The sequence below is a fragment of the Pan troglodytes genome, chromosome 5, assembly GCF_028858775.2.
Source record: "Pan troglodytes isolate AG18354 chromosome 5, NHGRI_mPanTro3-v2.0_pri, whole genome shotgun sequence".
Classification (NCBI taxonomy): Eukaryota; Metazoa; Chordata; class Mammalia; order Primates; family Hominidae; genus Pan; species Pan troglodytes.
In genome coordinates, this window is record NC_072403.2 from 37,742,916 (window position 1) to 37,767,021 (window position 24,106).

At 52.4% G+C, this 24,106-nt stretch overlaps 3 protein-coding genes and 1 non-coding gene across 9 annotated transcripts; 2 read left to right on the forward strand and 2 right to left on the reverse strand.

The window, feature by feature from the left end:
* The first annotated feature begins 515 nt into the window (after positions 1-515).
* Positions 516-6,354, forward strand: CFB (complement factor B). The gene is given in 18 exon segments (NM_001009169.1): positions 516-613; positions 701-934; positions 1,335-1,520; positions 1,676-1,849; positions 2,070-2,171; positions 2,273-2,409; positions 2,702-2,840; positions 3,158-3,289; positions 3,569-3,670; positions 3,746-3,883; positions 4,378-4,475; positions 4,605-4,722; positions 4,938-5,091; positions 5,187-5,263; positions 5,463-5,563; positions 5,660-5,792; positions 5,874-5,923; positions 6,194-6,354. Coding segments are annotated over 18 exon segments (2,295 nt in total). The 5' UTR covers positions 516-549; the 3' UTR covers positions 6,350-6,354.
* Positions 6,355-6,546: 192 nt separating this feature from the next.
* Positions 6,547-13,418, reverse strand: NELFE (negative elongation factor complex member E). Of its 4 annotated transcripts, none has more exons than XM_009450939.3 (11): positions 13,217-13,418; positions 12,697-12,779; positions 11,262-11,331; positions 11,014-11,159; positions 9,536-9,610; positions 9,376-9,413; positions 8,866-9,194; positions 8,609-8,753; positions 8,391-8,445; positions 8,041-8,143; positions 6,547-6,717 (listed from the first exon to the last, which is right to left on the reverse strand). In XM_009450939.3, exons 2-11 carry the CDS (start codon positions 12,769-12,771, stop codon positions 6,620-6,622), a joined length of 1,134 nt encoding a protein of 377 aa, XP_009449214.1. In that variant the 5' UTR covers positions 12,772-12,779; positions 13,217-13,418; the 3' UTR covers positions 6,547-6,619. The 4 variants fall into 4 exon arrangements, with proteins under 4 accessions (XP_009449214.1, XP_527349.3, XP_009449213.1 ...); XM_527349.6 differs by having other exon boundaries at positions 8,866-9,209; positions 13,217-13,367; XM_009450938.5 differs by having other exon boundaries at positions 8,866-9,209; positions 13,071-13,217.
* On the reverse strand, positions 11,161-11,261 carry MIR1236 (microRNA mir-1236). The gene has a single exon (NR_035588.1). It is a non-coding gene; the product is annotated as a microRNA mir-1236 (primary transcript).
* Positions 13,419-13,446: 28 nt separating the features above from the next.
* On the forward strand, positions 13,447-24,084 carry SKIC2 (SKI2 subunit of superkiller complex). 3 transcript variants are annotated; one of them, XM_001160927.7, is made up of 28 exons: positions 13,447-13,537; positions 13,620-13,723; positions 14,333-14,442; positions 14,543-14,660; positions 14,755-14,869; positions 14,989-15,063; positions 15,364-15,417; positions 15,519-15,709; positions 15,871-15,999; positions 16,233-16,378; positions 16,763-16,909; positions 17,038-17,122; positions 17,309-17,415; positions 17,738-17,884; positions 17,962-18,058; positions 18,238-18,450; positions 18,557-18,667; positions 20,104-20,334; positions 21,037-21,174; positions 21,333-21,470; positions 21,602-21,706; positions 22,044-22,191; positions 22,285-22,411; positions 22,657-22,867; positions 23,015-23,125; positions 23,200-23,418; positions 23,609-23,749; positions 23,844-24,084. In XM_001160927.7, the coding sequence occupies exons 1-28, from the start codon at positions 13,516-13,518 to the stop codon at positions 24,042-24,044; spliced, it is 3,741 nt and encodes a 1,246-aa protein (XP_001160927.3). In that variant the 5' UTR covers positions 13,447-13,515; the 3' UTR covers positions 24,045-24,084. The 3 variants fall into 3 exon arrangements, 1 of the variants encoding a protein (XP_001160927.3); XR_010157670.1 differs by having other exon boundaries at positions 13,453-13,537; positions 22,952-23,125; XR_010157669.1 differs by having other exon boundaries at positions 13,453-13,537; positions 22,965-23,125.
* The last annotated feature ends 22 nt before the right edge of the window (positions 24,085-24,106 follow it).

Sequence of the window (24,106 nt, forward strand, 5' to 3'; positions counted from 1 at the left end):
TCTGTCAATGCCTCTATCTGGAGGCCAGGTAGGGCTGGCCTTGGGGGAGGGGGAGGCCAGAATGACTCCAAGAGCTACAGGAAGGCAGGTCAGAGACCCCACTGGATAAACAGTGGCTGGACTCTGCACCATAACACACAATCAACAGGGGAGTGAGCTGGATCCTTATTTCTGGTCCCTAAGTGGGTGGTTTGGGCTTACTGGGGAGGAGCTAAGGCCGGAGAGGAGGTACTGAAGGGGAGAGTCCTGGACCTTGGGCAGCAAAGGGTGGGACTCCTGCAGTTTCTGTTTCCTTGACTGGCAGCTCAGCGGGGCCCTCCCGCTTGGATGTTCCGGGAAAGTGATGTGGGTAGGACAGGCGGGGCGAGCCGCAGGTGCCAGAACACAGATTGCATAAAAGGCTGGGGGCTGGTGGGGAGCAGGGGAAGGGAATGTGACCAGGTCTAGGTCTGGAGTTTCAGCTTGGACACTGAGCCAAGCAGACAAGCAAAGCAAGCCAGGACACGCCATCCTGCCCCAGGCCCAGCTTCTCTCCTGCCTTCCAACGCCATGGGGAGCAATCTCAGCCCCCAACTCTGCCTGATGCCCTTCATCTTGGGCCTCTTGTCTGGAGGTAAGCGAGGGTAACCTTCCTTTCCTGCTGTCTCCAGCATCCCTCCTTGGCCTTTTGGGGCCAGGCTTCATCAGCCTTTCTCTTCAGGTGTGACCACCACTCCATGGCCTTTGGCCCAGCCCCAGGAATCCTGCTCTCTGGAGGGGGTAGAGATCAAAGGCGGCTCCTTCCGACTTCTCCAAGAGGGCCAGGCACTGGAGTACGTGTGTCCTTCTGGCTTCTACCCGTACCCTGTGCAGACACGTACCTGCAGATCTACGGGGTCCTGGAGCACCCTGAAGACTCAAGTCCAAAAGACTGTCAGGAAGGCAGAGTGCAGAGGTTTGAGGGCAATGAGTGTGGGCAGTGGCCTAAGGGAGAAACAGGGCAGGCGGCAGCAAGGTCAGGACTAGGATGAGACTAGGCAGGGTGACAAGGTGGGCTGACCGGGAGTAGGAGCAGTTTTAGGGTGGCAGGCGGAAAGGGGGCAAGAAAAAGCGGAGTTAACCTTTGCTAAGCATTTACCCTGGGCTTCCAGGCAGCTCTGGAAGTCAAGAGAACACTCAGAAATGGGGAGGGAGAAGCAGCGGAAATCCATATGGGTTGAGGAGTAGGTAAGATGCTGCTTCTGCGGGACTGGGAATGCACTGTTTCTCAGTGACATGGTCTCCGAGACCAGGAGAGATACACCTAAGACAACCTTTCCCTCTTGATGACTTCTACTTGTCCCCCCTTCTCAAAGCAATCCACTGTCCAAGACCACACGACTTCGAGAACGGGGAATACTGGCCCCGGTCTCCCTACTACAATGTGAGTGATGAGATCTCTTTCCACTGCTATGACGGTTACACTCTCCGGGGCTCTGCCAATCGCACCTGCCAAGTGAATGGCCGGTGGAGTGGGCAGACAGCGATCTGTGACAACGGAGGTGAGAAGCATCCCCTCCCCCCACATTGCTGTCTCCCTGACGGCGCCCAGCCCGAGGAGTGGGCACTCGGCTCCAGACACTGTAACTCTTGCTCTCTACCTTGCTCACGGGGCCTCAGGCTTCAGCGCTTACCTCGATGTCTCATACCTCTGCAGCGGGGTACTGCTCCAACCCGGGCATCCCCATTGGCACAAGGAAGGTGGGCAGCCAGTACCGCCTTGAAGACAGCGTCACCTACCACTGCAGCCGGGGGCTTACCCTGCGTGGCTCCCAGCGGCGAACGTGTCAGGAAGGTGGCTCTTGGAGCGGGACGGAGCCTTCTTGCCAAGGTGACCTTTGACCTGTACCCCCAGGTCAGATCCTGGTCTTCCATCCTACTGTCTTCTCTCCCCACCTCAACCCTGCTCTTTCCTCACTTTGTTTAAACCTCCCTGTACAACTATCTCACTTCTGAGCCTTTTATACCCTGGAAACCCATGATCCCCCGTCTCTTTGGTCACTGTATCCCTGACACTCCCAGACATTTGACCTCATTTCTGACTCTCCCAGACTCCTTCATGTACGACACCCCTCAAGAGGTGGCCGAAGCTTTCCTGTCTTCCCTGACAGAGACCATAGAAGGAGTCGATGCTGAGGATGGGCACGGCCCAGGTTTGAAGACAGAGAAGGGAGGCAGGGCAGGGAACTGGGGGAAAATGGAGAAGGGACAGAAATGTTAATGCTGGAGCCTGAGCCACTCTCCTGGCACCCAGGGGAACAACAGAAGCGGAAGATCGTCCTGGACCCTTCAGGCTCCATGAACATCTACCTGGTGCTAGATGGATCAGACAGCATTGGGGCCAGCAACTTCACAGGAGCCAAAAAGTGTCTAGTCAACTTAATTGAGAAGGTGGAATCCTCCTATCCCTGAACTCGGGGGAATGGAATCTCGCTGATCTTCCAGGACTAGCTCCCTGATCATTCCAGCCCCTCTGAACAACAGGGCCCCAGGAAAATCTCCAGGTCCTATTCTGTCCTCCTTCCCTTTTACTTGAAGCAGTTTCTTGACTGGTAATTCCTCTATGAACCTCAGCCCTTGAGCCTCTTACTGAGAGCCTCCCTGTCCCAGCAAAGTCACTGAAGTCTCCCAATCACAGTATTCTATTTTCAATGCCATGGCGCCTTGTTCTCCTCACCCACAGGTGGCAAGTTATGGTGTGAAGCCAAGATATGGTCTAGTGACATATGCCACACACCCCAAAATTTGGGTCAAAGTGTCTGATCCAGACAGCAGTAATGCAGACTGGGTCACGAAGCAGCTCAATGAAATCAATTATGAAGGTCAGAGGTTAGGGAATGGTGGGAGGTTCACTTTGGGGTCAGGAGGTTCAGGGTGGAGGGGGTCATGAGACTACCTTGAGGGCGACAGGGAGGACCACTTTGTAGTCAAAGGTTGAACAGCAGGGTCGTTGGGCAATGGAGGTTAGTGGGAACCTGTTGGGGGCTGGAAGGGCCACTTTGTGGTCAAAGGGAAGTCCGTGCAATGATGATTAACTTAAAAAGTTGAAAGATGTGGGATTTCAGTTGCAGATTGGTCTCTGGGGTTAAAAGATGGCTTGGAAGACCAGGTGAGGTGATGGTCTCTTCCCTCTCCACAGACCACAAGTTGAAGTCAGGGACTAACACCAAGAAGGCCCTCCAGGCAGTGTACAGCATGATGAGCTGGCCAGATGACATCCCTCCTGAAGGCTGGAACCGCACCCGCCATGTCATCATCCTCATGACTGATGGTCAGAAGGGACCTCTCTCCTGTCCCAGCCTCCCCACCTTCTCAGACCAGCATGTGGCCCTTAAGTCCACTTGTAACACTATACCCATAGTTGGGGCCCTGAATGTGACTCATAGCTGGCTGTTCATCTCTCCTGTGACCCTTCATAAGGAATTCTTCCTAAGCCCTGTGATCAACTATCTCTAACTCTTCCTCAACTTGCTCACCCTGCCACGTGTATCCCTGCCTTTAGCCTTTATCTTCCTTATCTCCTACCCTCATGGTCCTGTCTCTTCTGCAGGATTGCACAACATGGGCGGGGACCCAATTACTGTCATTGATGAGATCCGGGACTTGCTATACATTGGCAAGGATCGCAAAAACCCAAGGGAGGATTATCTGGGTGAGTAACCTGCCTAGGACCCAGCACCCCACTTCCTCAGGGCTTGGACCCTCATCCTTCCTTTTTCTCCCTCAGATGTCTATGTGTTTGGGGTCGGGCCTTTGGTGAACCAAGTGAACATCAATGCTTTGGCTTCCAAGAAAGACAATGAGCAACATGTGTTCAAAGTCAAGGATATGGAAAACCTGGAAGATGTTTTCTACCAAATGATTGGTAGGGAGATACAAGGGAATAAAGAACACAACTCTCCTCAGGTTCCCCTGAAGTAATTCATTCTTCCTCTACACCTGAAGCTCTAGTTGCCTGGAAAGCCTTCTTCATTCCTCCTTCTCTACCTCAGTGTCACTATTCTTGTTTCCTGGCACTGTTCACTTAACCTTAGAATCACAGAGCTCTGAGCACTTCAGAGATCTTTCTATAGTCCTACATTTGACACATGTGGAAACAGAGGCCAAAGGAGGTCAAGGGACAGCAAGTTAGCAACAGGGTTGGGCTTGAAAACAGCCAGGCCTCTGACAGCTTGATCCCAAGTTCTTTCCCTTTTCACTCCACCACAGCAGTTTTCTCCTAACACGAGGAAACAAATACCCGTGGCCTTTCCCTTTCTCCTTTTGGGCCTTTGCTCCCCATAGACTCCTACCCAAAAGGCTGCTGCCATTTGGGAATGAAGTGTTCCGAGTTTTCAGCACATTCTCCTTCTCTGCCAGATGAAAGCCAGTCTCTGAGTCTCTGTGGCATGGTTTGGGAACACAGGAAGGGTACCGATTACCACAAGCAACCATGGCAAGCCAAGATCTCAGTCATTGTAAGCACAGAATCCCAGCAGTGGGGACGTGGGGTCAAGGTGAAATGGGAGTAGGGGAAGGAAAAAATGGCCATAAGAGATGGTGGTTTGTGAAAGTTGAGCTTTCCCTCTCTACTGTTGTGTCCCCAGCGCCCTTCAAAGGGACACGAGAGCTGTATGGGGGCTGTGGTGTCTGAGTACTTTGTGCTGACAGCAGCACATTGTTTCACTGTGGATGACAAGGAACACTCGATCAAGGTCAGCGTAGGTAAGGATGCAACTGAAGGTCCTGGGCTGCACCTATGCTCTCCAGGCAACACCTCCCACTTTCTACAGATCCTACACTCCACCCATCCACAATGCAGCCCCATTCCTTGCACCCCAGACCAGTCAGGGATGGGGGAAGACGTGAAGTTAGGAATGACACGGGGCCAGAGGCAGGAAGCTGCCCACAAAGAGGTGGTACCTACTCTCCTACTTCAGGAGGGGAGAAGCGGGACCTGGAGATAGAAGTAGTCCTATTTCACCCCAACTACAACATTAATGGGAAAAAAGCAGCAGGAATTCCTGAATTTTATGACTATGACGTTGCCCTGATCAAGCTCAAGAATAAGCTGAAATATGGCCAGACTATCAGGTGAGAGCGTCCAGATCCCTGAGGAAAGGCTGGGAAAGGCTGGAGGACTGGGGTGAAGAGCAGGCCTGGTTTGCTGTTCTCCTTGTCCTTTATAGGCCCATTTGTCTCCCCTGCACCGAGGGAACAACTCGAGCTTTGAGGCTTCCTCCAACTACCACTTGCCAGCAACAAAGTAAGACATACTTGGCAAGAGGATAAGGATGAGATCCCAAGAGACAAGTGGGGCATGAGAGGGAGGTGCAATAGGAAGAGATGATGCCTGGCCCAGAACCTAGCTCTAGAAGGGCTTAGGGGACATCTACTGAGTGACAAAGACAATGGGGAGATGACAGTGGTGGGAGCAGCTGAAGTGATGCAGTCTATTTGTCCAGAGGAAGAGCTGCTCCCTGCACAGGATATCAAAGCTCTGTTTGTGTCTGAGGAGGAGAAAAAGCTGACTCGGAAGGAGGTCTACATCAAGAATGGGGATAAGGTGAGAAATGGGCATCCTAAGGAGGCACTCTAGGCCCCAATCCTTCCTAAGCCACTTCTGTTCATTACTTCTCCATGCTTCCCACCTCCCCTACAGAAAGGCAGCTGTGAGAGAGATGCTCAATATGCCCCAGGCTATGACAAAGTCAAGGACATCTCAGAGGTGGTCACCCCTCGGTTCCTTTGTACTGGAGGAGTGAGTCCCTATGCTGACCCCAATACTTGCAGAGGTGAGAGAATGCTCTTTGGTTGTGCTGCAAGTGCCCAAGGCCCAAGAGTCCTTTTCTCTACAGCTTCTCCTCTCCTTGCAGGTGATTCCGGCGGCCCCTTGATAGTTCACAAAAGAAGTCGTTTCATTCAAGTGAGTCCTCCCTTTCCTATCTGGGGAGATGCCAAGTGGTCAGCATGGGCCCCAAAGCAGGAAAGCTCAATGCATGTGGCTAGTAATTCGAGGGAGGCAGAGCCTGCCTCACCTTAGGACCGCATGTCTTGCCTGCGTGTGTCAAGAACGAGGCTGAGCTGGGTCCCTAGTCTGATTCCTTTAGGTCAGCTAAGACACAAGCAGGAACAGCCATGCTTCCAGGATTAGGAATTCTACTGAATGATCCATGGCACCCCACTGCCTCTGCAGGTTGGTGTAATCAGCTGGGGAGTAGTGGATGTCTGCAAAAACCAGAAGCGGCAAAAGCAGGTACCTGCTCACGCCCGAGACTTTCACATCAACCTCTTTCAAGTGCTGCCCTGGCTGAAGGAGAAACTCCAAGATGAGGATTTGGGTTTTCTATAAGGGGTTTCCTGCTGGACAGGGGCGTGGGATTGAATTAAAACAGCTGCGACAACACCTGTGTTCCAGATCCTTTTGGGGCAAGGGAGTGGGGAACAGGCACTGGCTATGTTGTTACACTGAGATCAAACCTGACAGCCGTTTTTAAAGGCTTAACCCCAATCCCAAGTGCTGAAAAACCAGAGGCTGAGGGAGATGTGTAAGCTTCCACCTCAGTGTTTTACTGAGACCAGCATTGGGGCATATGAGGCACAAGGAATCCAGCTCTGTTCCCTAGAAGCCATCCACAAGGTTTTCCTTGTAGACGTCATCACTGTAGACAATCTGGGTCCTCTTGTCCCGGTGGCAACCCTTAGGGCTGTTCTGGACAGCTAGGGAGGGAGGAGAGGAACAGTTAAGGTCTAAAGGAGATCATAGAACAGACCCTGAGGCTGACTCCTGACCACCTCACTCCTGGCCACTGGCCCCTGGAAGCCCAGTTTCCACGCTGCCCTCTGGTGGCCAGGATGGCCTGTCTTCCTTAGCTCCTTTGTGCCAACCCATGGCCAAGGAAAGTATAAGCGGACATTTTGATGAATGTTTTGTTCTTAGAAAAATCCCAAATGTCATTGTTGAGACACGTGAATGATATTAACCCACTTACAGTCAGTATGTCAGAAGCTAAAAACTAGAAAACCTCTGTAGCCCTTTTTTGACATGCTGGTCAATTCTAGTTCCTTTCTTTTGCCTGAAGGGCCACTGTAGCTGAGCCCTTCTTTCTGCTCACTCCTTTCCCAGGAAAATCTACTTTCAGGGAAAATGGGTTATTCACACTAAGAAATGCTACTAGCTCCACCAGAACTCATTCAGGGTGTAGCTTTGGCCCTCACCATTCTCTCTCAAGCCTCTAGCTGTTTCTTCCCCTTCCTCTTTCCTCCCTCCACCAGACATGTTACTCTCTTCACCCCATCCAATGGTTCCATCCCCACCACCCTTGAGCTACAGAGAATCTCTCTCACCCACTCCCATCCTGTGATCTCTGTACCTCAACACTGCTAGCTACTCCCTCTTTCTCAAAGTGTGTGTCGTTTTGTTTCAGTGGCCCAGGCCCCTGTGGTGCTGCTCCCAGCCCTCCGACCCCTCCTCCTGTCTCCTTTGCTAACGTTAGGCTCAACGTTAGCCTAACATGTCAGGATAGCTGGGGACATGTGGTGTGTGAGGTGAACAGTCCTGTTTCCTAACATAGTCCCAGAGTATTCCTCAAACTGAGTCCTGGGTCGTTTTTTTTTCTCCGAAATCAGAGTCTCCCTGATGATCCTATTGTTTGGCAGCCAACCTGTGATGTGGATGACTTAATCTATGTTTTCCTTCCTTACCTCACACCTGAGTTCCAGATCCCTGATTTCGAATACTTACGAAACTCACTCTACTCCATCTCAAAATGAACAAGCCCCATGAGACACTCATCTTCCTCACCAATCTCACTCCAGCTCCCACTTTCTTCCCTGTTCCAGTCACTGCTTTGGAAGCTGTTTTCAATCCTTTTCTCTCCTTTCTTTACCTCTGACAGAGGATCTGAAATTTTCCTTCCCATTCCCATAGCCTCCGCACACACTCTGACCTCGATCATCTCTAGGAAACCCAAGGATGTGTGGGGGAACCAAAAGGAATGGCCTGTGGGGGAGAGGATGGGAAAGGAAGAATCCCATTCTTACCGAGGGAGCCCCAGACAGACTTGCCAGTAGCGGCATCCAGCATGGGCTGTTTTCGGGCTATGTTGACTTTGAGCTGTACAGACTCCACCTGGGTCCCGTTGAGCTGAAGCAGAAGAGGGAAGGCAGAGGATGGGGAGGAAACATTACAGATAAACCAAAGAAGTTATTCCAGGAGTTGCTATCCTAGGAGTAGACTGAATAAGGAATCTGAGAATGTAAGTTTTTCTGTGTGAATAGGGGGAGGCTTTCTTTATCAAGAGGAACCAACTTCTTCCTGGCATCTAGTATTTTGAGGAGAACACATGAGAACAGCAGAAGCGATGGGAAGAACAGATTTGGGAAGTTCCAACCTCAGCAACGGCCTGATCTGCTGACTCCATCTTTTCATAGGTGACGAAGGCACAGCTGGGATAAGAGAAAACACGGTCAGTGGAGAGCCAAGGGGCTCTTCTGGACCCAACCAAACCCAGTGATCATAGGCGGCTGCAGGGAGGGCAGCTTCTTCCCTCAGGTCTCACACCCCAGGATTCTCCCAGGACTTCTCATCATGCCCTGTTGTCATCCTTACTTTCTGGGTGGGTCCATGGAGAGGTCAATGATGTTTCCAAAAGGAGAGAAGGCCCCACGGAGAAGGGTGGGTGTCATGTCTTCTCCATATACATAGAGGGTATTCCCTTTCCTAGGGGCTCGCCGTTCAGGGAATGAATCCGACCCTTTGGGAGCACAAATCATAGTCACAAGACATAGCCCATGCCACATTTCACTTAGTAGGACCCACATAAACCTCAGTTAAGGTCACCTTGACCTCCAGCCAAAATCACTCACTGCGGAAAGGACCCTCTCGGTCTCGGTCTCGATCCCGCTCCCGATCCCTGTCCCGTTCCCGGTCTCGATCTCGATCCCGATCCCGATCCCGATCCCTGTCCCGCTCTCTGTCTCTGTCTCGATCCCGGTCTCGATCCCGCTCCCGATCTCGGTCTCTGTCCCGGTTCCTCTCATGGCTGCGGTCCCGGCTGCAGCTTCGGGGAGGGGAGGCTGAGGAGTGGGCACCACTGCGTTCTTCATAGCCCCAGTCAAAGCTTCGAGGGGGACCATCACCAGCCCCTGGGCCCTCTGCCTCTTCTCCATCTGGTCCTAGTTCTCGAAGTCGATCACTAGAAGACACAAAGCTGGGGAGATGCAGACTGAAGATCAAAGGGGGGTTTTACCTTCTCCCCTCAGACCCTGTGGAGACTCAATATTCCCTCTATAGCCCAGCTCCTACAGCCCAAACCTCCCAAGGACTCAGGCAATCAACTCCACCAAATGGGCCCAGTCTTATCTCTACTCTCTAACCTCTCATACAGAGATTTCCTCTGGGGATGTCTGGATGACTGTAAAAGAGACCAAGAACAGTTAAGATGATTTCCAGTTGCTGACATGTGGTCCAAAATATATTTGTCTCTCATATTCCTCCATCCCCAACCCCTCAGGGACAGAAATTAGGAGCCTTTACCTCTTGCAGGTCATCATCAGCAGATATGCTCCTCTGGAACGGCTGGAAAGTGGGGACTGGTCCCTTCTCGGGGTCCTGGAGTGGTGAGAGACCTACCTCAGTGTGGAGCAGGAGGTTGCCCAACCATGGACCAGAGGTGTTCCTCTTCCCTCACCCTCTTCTAGGTTTCCTCTGATCTTTTCTTCCCTTTTAATTCTACGTACATTTCTTATTTGACTACGTGGTTTTACTTATTTTTTTTTTTTTTATTTTCTGAGACACGGTCCTGCTCTGTTGTCCAGGCTGGAGTGCAATAGAGCAATCGTAGCTTGCTGCAGCCTTGACCTCCCATGCTCAAGCAATCCTCCTACCTCAGCCTCCCTAGTAGCTGGGACTAGAGATGTGCTCTACCATGCTTGGCTAATTTCTGTACTTTTTTTTTTTGTAGAGATAGGGTTTCACTATGTTGCCAGGGCTGGTCTCAAACTCCTGGGCTCAAGCAATCCTCCTACCTCGGCCTCCTAAAGTGCTGAAATTAACCAGGAATGAGCCATTTCCGCACCTGCCATTGTGGCTTATTTTGTTTTGTTTTTGAGACAGAATCTTGCTCTGTCGTCCAGGCTGGAGTGCAGTGGTGTGATCTCCACTCACTGCAACCTCTGCCTCCTGGGTTCAAGTGATTCTCTGGCCTCAGCCTCCTCAGTAACTGGGACTATAAGTGTGCACCACCACACTCGGCTAATTTTTTTTTTTTTTTGAGACGGAGTCTCGCTGTCACCCAGGCTGGAGTGCAGTGGCACAATCTCGACTCACTGCAAGCTCCGCCTCCTGGGTTCACGCCATTCTCCTGCCTCAGCCTCCCAAGTAGCTGGGACTACAGGCGCCTGCCACCACGCCCGGCTAATTTTTGTATTTTTAGTAGAGATGGGGTTTCACTTTGTTAGCCAGGATGGTCTCGATCTCCTGACCTCGTGATCCGCCCGCCTCAGCCTCCCAAAGTGCTGGGATTACAGGTGTGAGCCACCGCGCCCGGCCTCATACACTGCTGATTTTTGTATTTTTAGTAGAGACGGGGTTTTACCATGTTGGCCAGGTTGGTCTTAAACTCCTAATCTCAAGTGATCTGCCCACCTCAGCCTCCCAAAGTGCTGGGATTACAGGCATGAGCCACCACGCCCAGCTGGTATTTTTTATAAGTGACTCGATATATTATGTATTCAGTTTATTTGAACCTCTCTTGAACCTGATAACATTTTCAGCCCTTTCCATCCCTTAGGGCAACATATTCCAAGAGCTCCAATCCAAAGTGGATTAGAACCACAGAATTTGTAAAATGGAGAATTCAGGAGTCGTCTAGTTTTTTCATTTTATACATGAGAAGTGAAACTCAGAATGGTACAGCAATTTGCCAGTGCTTGAGTATGCATATTTTTCCCCAAACCCATCTACATTCCAACTTGGAGGGATGCCCTTTAAACAATCCTTCTGCTTGTGCTCACCTTTAACTTCCCCTCAAGGGTTCGAGAACGCTTGAAGCCTGAGTTCTTGGTCTCAGCCTTGATGGCACTGATGGCTCCTGACTTCACCAGCTGCTTTGCCTGCTCTGTTGCTGTGGCTGTGTCCACGACAGGCTGCTCTGATAGTGCTGGAGAGACAAGGGGAAGAGGCATTATGTTGGCCAAGCCATGATGAAGGTCAGCTCCATGCTGCCCACTTCCAGTCCATCCCCATTTCCCCTGTCACTCACAGCGTTTGACACCACCTTGGCTGGTTGTGCTGCTGCTACTTTGCTTCTTCAGAGCCAGCAATGCCTTTTTCTGGGAACAAGGGTGAGAAGAGAGAGGTAAGTGAGGGCCAGCCCCTAGCCGGTTCCTCTCCTAAGGCGCCTGGGCACATCACTCCAGGGACCGTCTTTCTTGATGCCCTCAGAGTGGTACACTGATGTGCTCTGCCTCTTGCCTCTGGTCCCCTAGATCATGTATGATGCTGGAAATTCCTAATCTAACCAAACCACGGAACCCAGAGGTTTTCCAGAGTGTTACATTTTTGAAGTTGAAGACAAATAATTCAATCATGGACTAGAATCCTAGGATATAAGCTGCAAGTAAGTATAAGTTTATGTGCCTTTCCTGGAGGCTTCATCCATCTATTTCCTGCATATTGAATGAGGCCCAGCCATGACTTCGTAACAGGGATATGCAGGAGGCTAATGCATTGTTCCTACCCTCAAGAAGCTTACAGTCTGAGAAATAAAATAAATTGAGTGAGTTAGCAATACAATTATAAGAGGTGCAGATTATTCATAGCTGAAAGCTAGTAAGATTTTCTGATGTTTAATGGCTATTAAACTAGGCCCTCCCCCGTATCTCTGCACAACACAGAGAGGAGAAGGGTATTTTAGAAAAAGAAAACAGGGTGGCAAAGATGCAGAGATAAGAAGGCTTTGGGAATGCATGTTTTGGAAGTAGTGAATAGTTCTACTTTACTAGACAAGGCTGCCAAACTAAGGTTTTGAAGCTTTTTTATAGACAATGTGAAGCCATTTATGGTTTTTGAGAAACAGAGGGAGCAGAATTTTGTGTTTTCAATGGATCATTTGAACAGGAGTGAAGAAGTCTGTTCAAAAAAAAAGACTGAGAAATTTGTTGAGAGACCATTACAATGGCCCACATGAATGTCAATAAAGCCCTGCTCGGGGGAATACACAGTGAAGAATAAACAGGAAAAATTACTTCAAAAGAAGAAACAATAAGACTTGGCAAAGGTTTGACTATGCAAATAGTGGGGAAGTCAGAGTTTTGAGTCCAAACATGTGGCAGAATTGGTGTAGTCAACCTTATTTGGAAGATCAAGAATAGAAAGATGATAGCTTCAACACTGAGTATCTGAAGTTTTTCAGTATAACACTGGATAGAACTGGAAAAAACAAACTTGGGGATCATCAGCTCTTAAGCGGTACTAAAAGCCATGGGAAAGGAAGACAATCCATGGCAAATTGCATAGAAAAGACAGAAGGTCCACACCAAGGCTTGGGAAAGCCCACCTCTTGAAGCTACACTGTGAGGTGATATGTCTCTAGGTATGGGCCAGAAAAACTTCCCCATTCGCTCACACTCACCCCATATCTTCTCAGAGTGCATAGTCTGTGAAAGGTTAGGCCATGTCCACACACAGTCCCTCACCTTTTTCTTGAGTTTGTTGAATTTCTTCTGCAGAGCCTCCTCTTCCTCGCTCAGTCCGGGGGGTATCACCAACATGGTGGCTCCTAGTTCAGGGGCAGGGCCCAAGACATCTTTCTCCACTGTTACCACCCGGGGTTCACACGCCGTCCACACTGTACCCAACCCCACCCCTTCAGGTCTGCCTACTCTTGTCTTTGGCTTTCCCTACCCCTTGCTTAAACCAGGCTGCTGTCCAAGCTCCCGCTGGTCGGGATCATCCAGCATTCCCTCCTGTCTCCAGGGATCACAGACACCAGCACCTTTAGGTACCATGTGGTTCAAGGAGGGACAAATATCCACTCCGTCGGAAAGACGATGGCACCCGACCCCCCTACCTTCGCTAGGGTAAGGACAACCCCGGGGTTTGAACGGCAAAGAAGGCGGCGGAGCCAGCGTAGCGCCCGCAGAGCAACGCAAAGAGGAAGAACAGAGAAACGGCTATGAGAAAAAGGGCCGAAGAGTGAGGAGCAGAGGGCCTTACCCGAGGGGGCGGCAACCGGAGGCCCCACGGTCTCCGGCCGCGCCCGCGCTGGCCGCTGATAGCGGGCTCACAACGATGACGTAGCGAGGAGCGGAAAACGCGGTAACCAAGGCGGCCCCAGGCGCGCACTTCCGCCCGGCCTTCCACCGGTCCAGGTCTGCCCCTCCGCCGCGATAGTTCACGCTCGAGGAGGGGCTGTGCCGGAAGTTGCCTCTACTTCCGCCCGTTCCAGGGCGGGGCTTACTTCGCAGCGACTACTTGCCGCACTTCCGGGCTGTTGCAGCTGCTGTGACTCCAGGATGATGGAGACAGAGCGACTTGGTGAGGGGGAGGGGAGGGAAATGGAACGGAGTAGCCGATATGGAATGAACTTTGACCCCTGACTTTTGACCTTTCCCCGTAGTGCTACCTCCTCCAGATCCCCTGGACCTACCCCTTCGGGCCGTGGAGCTCGGATGCACGGGGCACTGGGAGCTGCTGAACTTGCCTGGAGCTCCAGAGAGTAGCGTGAGTGACTTTTGACCCTAACCTTTGACCCGCATTGAGTCCAAACCTCCTTCACCCTCCTCACAGTAGGATCTAGCTTAACCTTGTTCATCTGTGCCTGTACTCCTGTCCATCCCAGCCCGAAGGGGTGCTGGACAGATTACAGCCCAGTGTACCTGCAGTACGTGTGAGGACAGAGCAGAAAGGGCTGGGGATATTTTTGCTTTGAGAGCTGCTCTTTCAAATGTGGCATTTCTCCGTGGAGCTCCCTTCTGTATCCAAGCACCAGGGCACTTGGTGACTGAGATGATAGGCTTTGAGCCTCCAACTCTTCATCCTTAGGTCTGGGACCCCTTTTTCTAAAATCAGCGAGTCTCCAATTTCAGCATGCTTCATGATTAGCCAGGGAGCTTTTTTAAAATGCACATTCCTAGGTCCAGCCTCCATGTTTCTGAAATCCAAAATCTGCCCCAGGTAATTCAGTAGCAGGTAGTTTTTGGCTAAACCTGATTGTCCTAGTCTGTTTGACACATCTGCCATTTCTGATCGGAACACAAGTCCCATCACCTCTTTTGTCTGCATTTTATCCTCTTTCCTTACCTAATGCCTCTCATCTTGCCCTTGTTTCAGCTTCCCCATGGCCTCCCTCCTTGTGCCCCAGATCTGCAGCAAGAAGCAGAACAGTTGTTTCTGTCATCCCCAGCCTGGCTGCCTCTGCATGGTGTGGAGCACTCAGCCCGGTGAGGAGTCTGGAGGGGCTTAGACTAGGGTGATGGGTTCCTGAAGGATGCTGGGACAGAGGAAGAAAGAAGACCCAAAAGTTACTATTTTTCTCTCCAGAAAATGGCAGAGGAAGACGGATCCCTGGTCTCTTTTGGCTGTCCTGGGAGCCCCAGTCCCATCCGACCTACAGGCCCAAAGACACCCAACCACAGGCCAGATACTGGGTTACAAAGAGGTAGGAGGTCAGGGGTCATGAGAAACAGTTGGGGAGAAGGGGAGGTGGTCAGAGACAAGCTCAGCCTCATTGGGGCTCTGATCTCTTGCCTTAGGTCTTGCTGGAGAACACAAATCTCTCGGCCACAACCTCCTTGTCTCTTCGCCGGCCTCCAGGGCCAGCCTCCCAGTCCTTATGGGGAAATCCAACTCAGTATCCCTTCTGGCCAGGTGACTCTTGTGGAGATGGGATGGTAGAAGAGGGTGTCTTTAATCTCCAGGGAAGGGTTCCCCACCTATCTAGTATTACCCTCATCCCATGAATCCCTGTCTGTCCTGTCTCTTCCCAGGGGGGATGGATGAACCCACCATAACAGATCTGAACACACGGGAGGAGGCTGAGGAGGAGATAGACTTTGAGAAAGGTAAGGTGGGGCTCTGAGTCTGAGCCTTGAGGAGGAAGAGCCCAGGCTATCACTGGGCTACTGCTAGCCCTCCCATGTTTTTGAGAAAATTAGAAAAAGATATTCCGTCCATAACAACCTTTACTGTCAGCTGTTGGGAAATTTCCACAACAACCTTTACTGTCATCTGTCGGGAAAGTGTCATAGCAAACATCCCTATCTACAGCATCTGTCCTGTAAATGGTATCTTTTAGGTTTATATAATGTACACAATTTGTTCACCAGTGTGCAGTGACCTGATTCCATGTCCCTATCCTACAGATCTTCTTACTATTCCACCTGGTTTCAAGAAAGGCATGGACTTTGCACCAAAAGGTTAGTTTTGGTTTTTGAGTGGGGTGTAGGAGAAGTCATGTCCTTCTCCTAAGGAACAGAGATGGACATGACAAGGTTGACCTTGTTGGCTTGCTCCTCAGATTGTCCAACTCCAGCTCCTGGACTGCTAAGCCTTAGCTGTCTGTTGGAACCTCTGGATTTGGGTGGAGGTGACGAGGATGAGAATGAGGCAGTGGGACAGCCAGGAGGTCCCAGAGGGGACGCTGTTTCAGCCTCTCCCTGCAGTGCTCCCCTGGCCCGAGCAAGCAGCTTGGAGGACCTAGTGTTGAAGGTTGGTGGTTCTGTGTAGTGGAGGCACGAAAGAGCCTTGCCACCAGGATGTGGGCTGGCTAGGATGGGTCTGAGGGGGAAGAAAGGGACATCTTTTGGGAGGAGTGCTAACTGAGAGCCCTCTGGTTGTGTCTTTATCACTCCTACCCCTGACTCTTCCAGGAAGCGTCCACAGCTGTATCCACCCCAGAGGCCCCAGAGCCTCCATCTCAGGAGCAGTGGGCCATCCCTGTGGACGCCACCTCCCCTGTTGGTGATTTCTATCGCCTCATTCCCCAGCCAGCCTTCCAGGTACTTTGGCCCCATCTTCACACGCTCCTCTACCTCTTTCTGGGTCACACTCCCAGCCGACCCCTTGTCTCCTCTGTCCACCAGAGGTCAGATCCATCCCAGGCCAGTCTTGGTACTCAGTCCCAGCCTCGGCTGGCTCCGGCCTTCATCCGCCTGCCCTGTGTGCTCCATGAGCAGGAGGCAGCAAGGCCCCGCTCCTTTCTTCAGCTCCTGTCTATTTCTTTCTCCCATAGTGGGCATTTGAGCCAGATGTGTTTCAGAAACAGGCCATCCTGCACTTGGAGCGGCATGACTCTGTCTTTGTCGCAGCTCACACATCTGCAGGAAAAACAGTTGTGGCTGAATATGCCATTGCCCTGGCCCAGAAACACATGACACGGTATGAGTTCCTTCGCCAACCTCCCCCTTCACCAGCCAGCCCCATTTTCTCCTGCATCCTTTGAAAATCTCATCTCTTCCCCCACCTCTCTAGCTCATCCTTTAAGTGAGAGGTTCAGGGCTAAGATTGAGACAAGAACCCAGAGAGAAATGAAAAGACATGGTGGGGAGAAAGTTTAGAAGAATGATCTAGGTTAGTTTAGGAAGGGGTTGGGGACAGAATTTTTCTGGGGTTATATCATGCAGGAGAATGTAAGGGCAGTTTGGGTGAAGAAGAGGAGCACCTGAGCTTCTGGGGCATGCTTCCATGAGGGCTCCATGTGGGAGAGGAAGTGCGGGCCATGGGTCTGCGGAGGGACTGGCTAACTTCATGCTCTCTCCCCAGCACCATCTACACTTCGCCCATCAAGGCCCTGAGCAACCAGAAGTTCCGGGACTTCCGAAACACATTCGGGGATGTGGGGCTGCTCACCGGGGATGTACAGCTGCACCCGGAGGCCTCCTGCCTCATCATGACCACAGAGATCCTTCGGTGAGAGATGGACACTCAATACAGGGGAGTTTTGGCTGGGAAGATGTGGCCGTTGTGGAGAGTGTGCTGTCTGAGGAGGGGGTGGAGATGAGCCACTGGGGAGTCAATCCTTGGCCTCTTCTCCCTAGCTCCATGCTGTACAGTGGCTCAGATGTTATTCGGGACCTGGAGTGGGTCATCTTTGATGAGGTTCACTATATCAACGATGCCGAGGTAAGGGCCATGGGCTCCCCAGAACCCGGCAGTCCTCTCCTTTGGGACCAGTTGAGCGTCTCCCTTATTCCACACACTCAGGGCACCTTACTGCTTTCTTTACCCCCATATGGAATCCCGTGCCTCTTTATGGGCAGAAGGGCGGCCCCTGCCCTCATGTGACCTCCCTTCCCTCTCTGTGCCCAGCGTGGGGTCGTGTGGGAGGAGGTGCTTATCATGCTACCTGACCACGTTTCTATCATCCTTCTGAGTGCCACTGTCCCCAACGCCCTTGAGTTTGCTGACTGGATTGGGTGAGACGTGTGTCCTGGGTTGCCTGGGTGAAGGGGGCTACAGTACTCCTTGATTCGGGTGGGGGGACTAAGTCTACCACAGCAAGGAGAGCGATCAGGCCTTAGGGGTGACGCTGGGGAACATGTCCCACCTGGTGGCTGTGGGACCCCCTTTGGGTCCAGATTACTTTGCATGTTGAAATGGGATGAGATGTTGGGGGATAGCCTTCCATTCTGGGTCTCAGAAAAGACTGGGTAAAGTTGGAGGGGTAGGGAAGGGGGTGGGGATGTGGGTTCCTTCCCACTTTCCCACCCCTGACCTGCTTCCCTCTCCTTCCTTCAGGCGACTGAAGCGTCGTCAGATCTATGTGATTAGCACTGTAACCCGCCCCGTGCCCCTGGAGCACTATCTTTTCACAGGGAACAGCTCCAAGACCCAGGGGGAGCTCTTTTTGTTGCTGGACTCCCGAGGAGCCTTCCATACAAAAGGGTAAGCCTCGAGATGGGGGAAAGAGTTAGGGCTGGGCCTCCAGCTGGACATGGTGGCTACCCCTCCCTGTGCCCCAGGTACTATGCAGCTGTGGAGGCCAAGAAGGAGAGAATGAGCAAACACGCCCAGACCTTTGGGGCCAAGCAGCCCACACATCAGGGGGGCCCTGCACAGGTGAGAACTGGGAGGGTTTTGTACCTGCCAGCACCTGTTTTTCCTCCTATCTTTTTTTTTCCCTTGTCCCCCAGGGGTTTTGACTTGAGCTTTGAGCACTGCCTCAGTTAACACTAGCTCACCTCTCATTGGTTCAGGAACTCAACCTCTGCTCCTTCCCCTTCCCCTTCCTTCTCCAGGACCGCGGAGTGTACCTGTCCCTCCTGGCCTCCCTCCGCACACGTGCCCAGTTGCCCGTGGTGGTGTTCACCTTCTCCCGGGGCCGCTGTGATGAGCAGGCCTCAGGCCTCACCTCCCTTGACCTCACCACCAGTTCGGAGAAGAGCGAGATCCACCTCTTCCTGCAGCGCTGCCTTGCTCGCCTCCGTGGCTCTGACCGCCAGCTGCCCCAGGTGCGTCTGTGTGTGTATGTGTGCGTGCATGCACACATTTGGCAGACTGGTGGGGATAGGGTGTTCGGAGACTCCATCCCTGACCGTGGGCCTCCTCCCACCAAAGGTCCTGCACATGTCAGAGCTCCTGAATCGCGGCCTGGGTGTGCACCATAGCGGCATCCTGCCCATCCTCAAGGAGATCGTGGAGATGCTCTTCAGCCGTGGCCTGGTCAAGGTGCATGTGGTGGTGGAAAGGGACTCCTCAGGGTGCTTGTTGCCCACTTAGGGGCTGCCCAGAGGGCAGAGGGGCAGAGGTTTAGGCAGGCCCGTGCTGTGGTTAAGGATCTGGGCTCTGGATTCAGACTACCTGGGTTTGAATCCCAGGTCCACCATGTATTCACAGTATCATCCTGGACCAATTATTTAACCTTCCTGAACTTTAGGTTTCCCATCTTAAAATGGGGATGCATAAGATATGAATACGTAGGTCTCAGAAAAGAAATCCAGGAAGCTAGCAAGCATTCGAAAAGTTATTAGTAATCAGAAATATACAAATTGAAGTACTCACAAGATACGACTTTACAGCTATTAGACTGGTAAAATTTAGGAAAGTAGTTAATGCCAAGTGTTGCCAGAGATGTAGGAGGTTGTAGGGTTCTGGGAATCCTTTACAGGATGCCTAGCCAGTTTGGAATGCACGCTGGCACTATTTAGACAAAATAACTATATTGGCCGGGCATGGTGGCTCACGCCTGTAATCCCAGCACTTTGGGAGGCTGAGGCGGGTGGATCACAAGGTCAAGAGATCGAGACCATCATGGCTAACATGGTGAAACCCTGTCTCTACTAAAAATACAAAAATTAGCTGGGCATGGTGGCAGGTGCCTGTAGTCCCAGCTACTCGGGAGGCTGAGGCAGGAGAATTGCTTGAACCCAGGAGGCAGACATTGCAGTGAGCCAAGATAGCACCGCTGCACTCCAGCCTGGGCAACAGAGGGAGACTCCATCTCAAAACAAAAACAAACAAAGAAACAAACAAAAACTATATCATACTCTGAGCTTATATTTCATTCTTGGGTATATATCACAAATTCTCACCGTGGTCTGTGAGAGAACATGTACACCTGTCCTTTGTTTGTGGTGGCACGGTGTTGGTAGTACCAGGGTGCCCTTCACTGGGAGAGAGGGAAGGTTAGTGTGGGGGATGCACCCATAGAGTGTTCTGCAGCAGTTGGAAGCAGTGGGTTAGATGTGGCCACAGGAACATGGATAGATGTTGAAACACTAGGTGGAGAAAAAGAAGCAAAAAAAAATCAGATATATAACCACTTTTTATATGAATTATAAACTACAAGCTCACAAAAGAAGACATGTTCTATAAGATCATATTTATATAAAAAGATATTTGTTGGATACATTGGAATGATTGCAGTCAGGGATGGGAATGGGATATGAAGGTAAAAGTTAAGAAATAGAAATAAGTAGCTACATAAGTAAAATGAGGAAAACAATAATACCTGCCCTATAGATTTGCCTGGAGAGTTCAGTGAGATCCCATAAGTAACAATTGGGATGGTGCCTTATGCCTACAAAGTAAGGTGGGCTTGGCCAGGGCTGGGGGCGTGTGTATGTAGAGCCTTTGCTGATCCTTTCTGTTCTCCTCTGTCCCAGGTCTTGTTTGCCACAGAGACCTTTGCCATGGGAGTAAACATGCCTGCTCGTACAGTAGTGTTTGACTCCATGCGCAAACACGATGGCTCCACCTTCCGGGACCTGCTCCCTGGGGAGTATGTGCAGATGGCAGGCCGGGCAGGGCGGAGGGGCCTGGACCCCACAGGCACCGTTATCCTGCTCTGCAAGGGCCGAGTGCCCGAGATGGCAGACCTGCACCGCATGATGATGGTGAGCGGGCCAGCATCCTCGGCAGGGCCCCAGCTCCAGGACCTTGCTGGATTCTGTCTTCGATTCTCCTCTCTTCTTTTTCTTCTTCCTTTTTTTTTTTTTTTTTTTGGAGACAGGGTCTTGCTCTGTTACCTAGGCTGGAGTGCAGTGGCACAATCTCGGGTCACCGCAACCTCTGCCTTCCAGGCTCAAGTGATCCTCCCACCTCAGCCTCCCAAGTAGGTGGGATTCCAGGCACATGCCACATAGGCCTGGCTAATGTTTTTTTTTTTTATGCTTTGTAGAGATGAGGTTTTGCTATGTTGCACAGGTTGGTCTTGAACTTCTGGGCTCAAGCAGTCTGTCTGCCTCAGCTTCCCAAAGTACTGGGATTATAGGTGTGGGCCACAGCGCCCAACTTCCTCTGACTTTTTTGTCTTGCCTGGGAGAAGCTGAGGTAGGAGTGAGTGAATCCAAGGATGAGATTGGAGCCCATCTCTTCCAGTTTTCTCCCATGTGAATATGGAGCTAGATGGGGCCTTTGAGTCCATTTATTTCAGTTTGCTCCCTTATGTTACAGAAGAGGTGAGCAAGTGGTTTGTCCAAGGCCCCATGGTTGCAGAGCTAGGACCAGATCTGACGGGAGTAGGCCCAGTCCAGAAGACTGGCTGGGGTTCAGTAGGTCCCACCCTGATCTCAGTGACTTCTGTGACCTGACTCCAGGGGAAGCCGTCCCAGCTGCAGTCCCAGTTCCGCCTCACGTACACTATGATCCTCAACTTGCTGCGAGTGGATGCCCTCAGGGTGGAGGACATGATGAAGAGGAGCTTCTCTGAGTTTCCCTCCCGCAAAGACAGCAAGGTAAGGAGCCTGGGGTAACCAGTGTGTGGAGCAGGAGGTTGGACAAAGACAGGCTGGGAATAGGTAGGCATCCAGAGGCCAGTGTGTTGAAGGTGGGGAGTGTGACAGATTGGGCCTGGAGACTCCCCTTTCACAGCTTCCCCCTGCTCCCACCCAAGGCCCATGAACAGGCCCTGGCTGAACTGACCAAGAAGCTGGGAGCTTTGGAGGAGCCTGACATGACTGGCCAACTGGTCGACCTGCCTGAATATTACAGCTGGGGGGAGGAACTGACAGAGACCCAGCACATGATCCAGGTGAGCAAGTATGAGTGCTGAGGAGGTGATAGGAGAAGGGAAGAGAAGATCGTGTTACTCTAGGTGCTACTAAACTTAGTCCAAGTGTCTGTCCCTGTGATGCCTCCTCCCATCTGTCCTTTGCACTTCAGCGACGCATCATGGAGTCTGTGAACGGGCTGAAGTCTCTCTCAGCAGGAAGGGTGGTGGTTGTGAAGAATCAGGAGCATCACAACGCATTGGGAGTGATCCTACAGGTGAGGGTGATGGGAATTTGGACTCCAGAGGGTGGGAGGGAGCAAGCCCTCTCTCCATTTTCCCCACTTGGCCAGGGCAGGTTGCGTCATCATAGGGCCCTCATTTTCCCCTCTTGCCCTCCTTTTCACCATCTCCCTTCCCATCACCACATCATGCTCACTCCTTCCTCCCACCACCCTAAGAAGTCTGCTCTGATCGCTTGACTTGGTCGCCCCTCTCTACTGGTGAGCTCTGCATGGTTGCTTCCTGATTCCTGCCCAAGGGTGGGTATCTGGTCTCTGCCTTTGATGTCTACTCATCACACCCCCCTCTCCTGGCCTCTCTGACCACCCCCAGGTCTCCTCGAACTCCACCAGCAGAGTATTCACAACCCTGGTCTTGTGTGATAAGCCCTTGTCCCAGGACCCACAGGACAGGGGGCCAGCCACTGCAGAGGTGGCTTATCCAGATGACCTCGTGGGATTCAAGCTGTTCCTGCCTGAAGGTGAGAGTGTGGCAGATGTCTGTTTTCTGCCAGCAGTATAAGCAGGATGCCTGGGTCCATGGCAATGTCTGCCCTGCTCTCCCCTTTTCACAGGGCCTTGTGACCACACCGTGGTCAAGCTCCAGCCAGGAGATATGGCTGCCATCACCACCAAGGTGCTCCGGGTGAATGGGGAGAAGATCTTGGAGGACTTCAGCAAGAGGCAGCAGCCAAAATTCAAGTCAGAGATGCTAGGGAGGCCCTTCTCCTCCAGAGGGGCATGTAGAGGCAGGGAGGGGCAGTGGTCTGGGAGTTTCCCCCAGCCTGAGGGAGACCATGAAGTGGTGGGGTTGTAGTGAGGGGGCTCCCCCAGCCTAAGGGAGACTGTGAAGTGGGGGTTGTAGTAAGAGGGCTCCCACAGCCTGAGGGGGGCTTCTGTGGGAGAGAAGATCTTACCCCAGATCTTAAGATCTGCTCCCTCTTCAGGAAGGATCCTCCCCTTGCAGCTGTGACCACTGCTGTCCAGGAACTGCTGCGTCTGGCTCAGGCCCACCCAGCCGGACCCCCCACCCTCGACCCTGTCAATGACCTGCAGCTCAAAGATATGTCAGTTGTAGAGGGTGGGCTCCGGGCCCGGAAGCTGGAGGAGCTGATCCAGGGGGCTCAGTGTGTACACAGCCCCCGTTTTCCTGCCCAGGTAGGACCCTGGGTGGTAACTCCCAAGCTGGGAGTAGGGGCTTTTCCTCTGTGGTCCCCTGTAGACTGACCGCCCCCATCTCAGCCCTTGTCTTCAGTGCACCCCTGCTAAGGGGCAAGGAGAAGGCTGACGGGTGGCTCTCTGCAGTACCTGAAGCTGCGGGAGCGAATGCAGATACAGAAGGAGATGGAGCGGCTGCGCTTCCTACTGTCGGATCAGTCACTGCTGCTGCTTCCTGAGTACCATCAGCGAGTAGAGGTGGGTGGGGCAGTGGTTGGGGCAGGGGGGCTAGGGGACAGCAGTGTGTCCAATGCCCACCCTTTTTCTTGCAGGTGCTCCGAACCCTGGGTTACGTGGACGAGGCGGGCACTGTGAAGCTGGCAGGGCGGGTGGCTTGTGCCATGAGCAGCCATGAGTTGCTCCTCACTGAGCTCATGTTTGACAATGCACTGAGCACCCTGCGGCCTGAGGAGATTGCTGCCTTGCTCTCTGGCCTGGTCTGCCAGAGCCCTGGGGACGCTGGGGATCAGCTCCCAAACACCCTCAAGCAGGTAGGGGACACCACCCCTTTCTCCCTGCCAGGGCTGTGGCATTCCTGACCTTCACCTTCAGGTAGTCCCCCAGGTGACCCCCTCCAGCCCTGTAAGTGCCCCAAGGATGGAAAATGGCTGCCTTCTTGATCTGGTCCTTCCCTGTCCTGGAGCAGGAAGGCAGGCCTTAACCTCTCCTTCTTTCCTGCAGGGAATAGAACGTGTCCGGGCTGTGGCCAAGCGGATTGGTGAGGTCCAGGTGGCTTGTGGCCTGAACCAGACGGTGGAGGAATTTGTGGGGGAGCTGAATTTTGGGCTGGTTGAGGTTGTGTATGAGTGGGCCCGGGGCATGGTGAGTACCTGAGGTTTGGGATTTTGCAGACGGCTGGCTGGGGAGAGTCTGCCCAGGCTGAGCGCATCCAGTCCTCACCCTACTTTCCCCACAGCCCTTCTCCGAGTTGGCAGGGCTCTCAGGGACCCCTGAGGGCCTGGTGGTCCGCTGCATTCAGCGCCTGGCTGAGATGTGTCGCTCACTGCGGGGGGCAGCCCGCCTGGTAGGAGAGCCTGTGCTGGGTGCCAAGATGGAGACAGCGGCTACCTTGCTACGGCGGGACATCGTATTTGCGGCCAGCCTTTACACCCAGTGAATGCCCCATGTAAAAATGTGATGATAAAACAGCAAACCACTGTTGTGTGCTTGAGTTGTTGG